General features: G+C 46.2%; 1 protein-coding gene across 1 annotated transcript in view; it reads left to right on the top strand.

Annotated features, from left to right (window-relative positions):
• mef2d (myocyte enhancer factor 2d) overlaps positions 1-5,517 on the top strand; it is a 65,965-nt gene extending 60,448 nt beyond the window's left edge. The window contains 2 exon segments of the mRNA XM_079275456.1: positions 768-834; positions 836-5,517. Coding sequence (XP_079131582.1) covers positions 768-834; positions 836-1,213 — 445 coding nt within the window. The 3' untranslated portion in view covers positions 1,214-5,517.
• The last annotated feature ends 482 nt before the right edge of the window (positions 5,518-5,999 follow it).

Here is a 5,999-nt window from a genome sequence, read left to right as displayed (position 1 = left end):
TCTTTTGACATTTAAACGGCTGCGTTTGTGAGCCTTGATCCTCTTCCTGTTCTTTAACCAGGAGACATAATCCAGCTGTTCTGAAAAGAACCCCAAAATGCAAAGGGGGTGTTGTAGGTAGAAGGAGCAGACGGATGTTTATGTCGAGCTGCCAAACAGAACGGAAGAGTTCTCTGGACCGATGCTCGGCTCAGACAGTGACTCGTCTGCTACAGGGTGTTTGGGCTGCATGGCTTCCGGGCTGCGCTTCACATCTCGTCCTATTTGTTTCCTGTGTGTTTGTTCTTGATGTGCTGAAGTCCACCAGAGCAACATGTTGCCTGGTTTATAGCATCTTGGGTCGCAAGTGGTGCAACCTCAGGGCCTTTACAGACGGGGCGCGTTATTTATGTGATGCGATACATTTGCACTTTAATATTTGTCTTTTGGAACCGTCAGGAATACTTCCACACAGAACAGAGAGAACGGGCCGTCGTTAGTTTATCGGAAGGAGTTATCGCGGCATCAACCAATCACGTTGTGTTGAACGGTTTGAGTGGTGCCTTTCAAAATAAAAGCCCAACACGTATAATATGAACAAGAGAGTGTTGTCTTCGTGCTGTTTATTCGTGACGCCCCCCCCCCCCCCCCCCCCACTGTTGGCTCAGTTGTGTTTCATCCCAGCTGACTGTTGCTGCTCTCATGTGGTGTTGGGGACAATCCACGTCTGTAACCATGTTGTCCTTCCGTCTCTCTGTTCTCTTCTTCTGTCTCTTTCTCCGTCCCAGCAGGCCGATGGGTCAGATAGCTCAGAGCGCCGCTCTGATGGTCAACACCAACCCCAACATCAACATCAAAGTCGAACCCCGTCTCACCCAACCGCGACCGCAGCACTCCCAGCTCCACCTGCGGCGCCATTGGAGGCGGCGGCCAGATTCAAGTCCAGGGACAGGGTCTGGTGTCGGTGGCCTACCCCGGTGCCCTGCGCCTGGAGGTGGGGGGTCAAGGCCGCTCGCCGGTCGACAGCCTCAGCAGCAACGGCAGCTCGTACGACGGCAGCGACCGGGACGACGGCGCCCAGGGGCGAGGAGGCGGGGCTCCCGACTTCCTCCACCAGGCCGGCGCCGTAGGACAGCAGCCCGCCATGCTCCTCCTGCGGCCCTCGTCGGCCGAGCCCCAGGAGCAGGACGGGACCAACGTCAAGAGGATGAGACTGGACGCCTGGGTCACATGAAGAGGTGACCACAGAGGGACGACGGACAGATGGATGGAGAGGAGGATGGATGTGTACTTGTGGCTTGTGTACATGCCCCCACCAGCCCTGATGCCCCTGGTCTCCTTCTTTGTGTGCACACACACACACACACACACACATTTATATATACATATAAACCCACCATCGACCCACTGTCCACACTGCAATACTGACCTCACACACACAACACACACAACACAAGCATGCTAACACACCGTCACGTGTGGACACACACTTGTGCACATACACATTTAAACTGTACTGTCACACACACACACACACACACACACCACACACCCCAGAGTGGGTTGAGCCACCAGACCAGGGATTATTCTACACAAGTCATCCAGCTGTATTAGAAGAGAAAGAGTTTGTTTTAATCAGTGGCGAGTAAAACCCTCAATTTGGCCGCTTTGGACCTTTCTACCCGGCGCGTCGACGGCGGAGCGGCCAAACGCACCTCGGTTTCCCAGCATGCCCCTGCTTTTGGTGAGCGTCTGGCGGCCCCCCCCCGTGTCCTCACTGTCTGTAACTGCACTGCACATTGAGTCAGTGGCACCACGTGAGTCTTTGAACACACCACGGTCGCGTTGCTGTCGCTCTAGATTCTCTTTTTTGCTCTTGTTTCTTTTTTAAGCGTGAGTTTTGTTCTTCTGTCCTCGACTGTTGATCTTTAGAGTTTTTGGATTCGTGTCAGTTTTGAATATGAAGACACTAAAAGAGGAACCCCCCCCCCCCCCGGGTCTCTCATTGAATCCAAACCATGCGGACTAGCTGCAAAACCAGGAGCCAGATTTGTCGCCGAGGTAATAAAAAGAGGTTTTCTTTGAATCAGGGACGAGCTGCAGCGGCTCAACGACACGACGCAGACACTCCCAGTTACACCCACATCCTGTCAGCGGCAGCTCAAGAAGGCGTGCGCGCGTGTGTTTGTGCGCGTGTGTGTGTGTGTGTGCGCGTGCGTGTGTGTGTGTGTGTTTGTGTGTGTGCGTGTGTGTTTGTGTGTGTGCGTGTGTGTGTGTTTGTGTGTGTGCACGTGCGTGCTGCGTATACGCTTTTGTTACCTCAACTGGTCGTTTTTTTAAACAAAGTGCAAATGTTCACTCTCAATTTCATCCTGCAAACACACACACACACGCACACACACACACACACACACACACACACACACACACACACAGGCCTGCGATGCACTCAGCTGAGATTATTTTTGTGTTTGTGAACAGACAGCTGATGTTCAGAGGGGGCGAGCGGTGAGGCACCGCGTGTATCAGCAATCTGTAACCTTTGTGGCTTTTTGTGTGGCGGGGATAAAGTGTTTTGAAGTTTTTAAAAAATGAATAGATCATATACAAGTATATATATTTAAACAGCTGTAGGCGGTAGCAAAGGCAGCTCTGCATCCTACAGACGGGGACTGTGCGTAGGAACCATGTATTCGGCAGGTTATCCCTTCGAGAGGAAAACAAAAAGCAAAGGCGTTGATTCTCAGTGGACCCGTCTCTTTTTAAATGTTATTTATGCGTGTAAATAAAGTGCAACATGTGGACGAGCAGAGAAAGGGAAGACGTAGCCGCGGTGACTCGGACTGTTTTTGAGTGAGCAATGGTAGGACTCTGTCACTTTACCTGAACCCCCCCCCCCCCCCCCGACACCTTAACACACCTGACCCTTGAACACACACACACACACACTCTAGGGTTAGACTGATTTCAATGGCTGCTGACGAGGTTTTTGTCAAACATCAGCAGATACAAATCAATGTTTGCACTTCTTATTTAATCCTCCAAAATGAATTTATTTGTCACTGCACAGCAACCAATCAGAGCCCCCGCTACGACTTTGTGGGTTGGAATTTAAAAAAGTAATTTCAATATTTTGAGGTTGATTAGAACATAAAAGTGCAACTAAAAAGACAAAGTTTTTAATTCATATTATCAATATTCATTTTATTTTAATATGATTATTGATGACGGCAATAATTGGCACATTTGATGATAGTTCTATTCCCGTTTTTCTACTCATATTTTCTAAGCATCAATTGTAAACTTTCAGGTTCAGTGTGCAGCATTCAGGGGGATATATCGGCATAAATGGAATATAATATTTTCGTGTTTAATCACCTGAGTCAGTTGTGCTTTTGTTACCTTAGAATGAGGCGTTTGTATCAGAGCGGGTTCTTCTCTACAGGAGCCCAGAAGGGACAAAAACAAACACTCGCACTAAGTTGGTCCCGATTACATTTGTGTGCCGTAGTTCTCCTTCACGCTCGGCACACCAGAGAAGTTTCAGTTGGTTGCAATCTGCACTGCCACCACTAGATGTCGCCAGATCCTCCACGTTGTTTTTTTAGATAATCATTCGTGACATTGATAAGTAACGAATTCATTTCTTTGGTAGTTTCAACATCTGCTGAGCTACTGAACACATTTAAGTAACTTATTTCAGTCGAGTGTCCTTTGATGTAAACCATCAACTCCCTAAAAAGGCTTTTCCACCTTTTAGAATGTTGCAGATATAATCGCTACTTATTAAGTCTTTGTTTTCATGTTGCCCTCTTGTTGAAAGCCATGTGTGTGTATGTAGAGTGTCTCCGCCCGTCACTGGTTGGCTGTAGTTTTATAAAACGACCATGAAGGTAAAAGAAATGTGAAGGATGTCATTTTTGTACCACGTGGCAAAGGGTGATTGAGGGTAGAGTGGGTAGGTTTTAAAAACATCGTGGTCAAGAGTCATGTATTTATATATATCTATGTATTTTGTCCCTAAAAGCACTCTGAGCCTCCGTCCATTTGCTCGTTAAAAGCTTTAGATGGAAGAGTTCTCGTTCTCCGTTTAAGCCGGAAGGTTTCAGAGCGAGTCTTGATCTTTTAATGACTTCCTCACAAATCCAACGCAGACTTGTGGACTTTGGCTTTTTATCACCACATCCATCCTGCTCACGGGCGGGCCCTCCTCCCCTCCCTCTCACCCGTCACTCACTTTTCATCTCACACTACTTCACTCCGTCCAGACAGCGGGTGTCAGAGCTGAAATGACCCCCCCCCCCCAGCCTCATCACGCACTACTCTCATCATCCTCTCCTCCCTTCGTCTGTCACTCACACTCATCTTTCTCTCTCTGACAAGTCAATCAGTGTCAATCAGTGTCAATCCCCCGAGTGAGACTTTGACTGTTAAGACTGTTGCACCCTGAGCTTCGAACAAAAAAACCACAACTCAACCCCCCATCGACGCAGACAAAGGGACACGAAGGCGAGAGCCATTTGTTAAAAACCAACATGGCGTCTTCAGCAACGGGGCTCGCAGGAGTTGTTTGTGGTGGAGCCCGGCACGTTCTTTAGGGCGACACTAGGGGGCGCCGTAACCACAAGACAGGAAGACAATCGTGCTGAGAAATAGTTTAAAGAACCTGCACCCCCCACCACACACACACACTCACACACACTGCAGAATAAGAGTGCTTGCTCCTGTATAATGATGTTTAGAAGTCTCACTCACTTTCCAGTGTTAATTTGTGCCGGTGACAGTTTTTAATTGTTCTCTGAGAATTGATATTATTATTATTATTATCATCTCATGACCGCAGCTGTCGTGGCGGTATAAGGTTTTTTTCGTGTAGTTTAGACATCTTGTTTTCTTTGGAATTTTATTTTATTTTATGATATCAAACATATTATATTATAAATATATTTTTTTGTTTTTTGGGGATTTGTTTTCTTTCTTTTTTTTCTTCAAGAAGAAAAGAAGGGTGTTACTAATGTTGCACGGTTTTTATGAAACAACACAAGCGTAGTGATATTAGTACACGTGTGTCGCTTCAATGCTGCGACTTCTGAGTCCAATGGGGGGGGGGGGGGGGGCACGTCTAACTTATTTCTGAGCAGAAACAATGATGTCAATGCATGGGCGAGGAGTGAATCATGTTATAGGAAATAAATGTTATATCCACACAAATATACATCACAGAAATACATTTAAGGAAAAAAAATGAAATTGAAGAAAAAAGTTTTAAATAAATGATAGCTAATATATTGTGTTCGGCTAGTCTGCTTTGTTTTGTTGTAAAGATATTTTTTGTTGTTTTTTGGAGAATGATATACAATTTGTGTATATTTTCATAAATAAAGTATGCACTGATATGTTATTACAAATTCTATACTGCTTTTACAAAAAAGGTGTTTGTTATTGTACCAAAGTATCCATTGGTCCCCTCTTACCCGCCTCCCCTTTTTGCGTATGTTTTACCGTATTTTATATATTAAATAGACAAGTTGACCTCCAGGAACGTCTGACTGTCTTTTCTTTGCTGCGTGATGAGACCGCGTTGCCGCCACTAGATGGCGCTCTCATGTCTGCTGTTTTCTATTGCAGGACACCAGCTGCAGGGTAAGTGGAGTCAGCTTGTTCATTTAAACGACTTGATCTGCATTTTAAAATGTGAATCACTGAGATCGAGAGTTCTGCACCATGCATCCATGCATTCAGCATATATTCCTGAACTCTAGTTGCACATTGAGTTTGTTTGCATGTATTTCTGTGGTGCTATCAAAGATGCTATAACGGGAAATAAAAGAACAACACTTAAATGAAGTGTTTGTGTTACATGACTTTTAACAAGCTCGTTTCCTTCAGATGAATCACAAGGAATCTCTCGTTAGCTCAACAAAACAAGCGATTCCGCCTTCATCGCGACTCAAAGCGCTGTGTGATGATGAGGAAGCGGCTCCACAGCAGCGACTAGAAGAATCGTGTTGGCAGGAGAA

Source organism: Melanostigma gelatinosum, assembly GCF_949748355.1.
Source record: "Melanostigma gelatinosum genome assembly, chromosome: 9".
Lineage (NCBI taxonomy): Eukaryota > Metazoa > Chordata > Actinopteri > Perciformes > Zoarcidae > Melanostigma > Melanostigma gelatinosum.
Note: the sequence above shows the minus strand (reverse complement) of the source record. Positions and strands in the feature narration are given on the sequence as shown.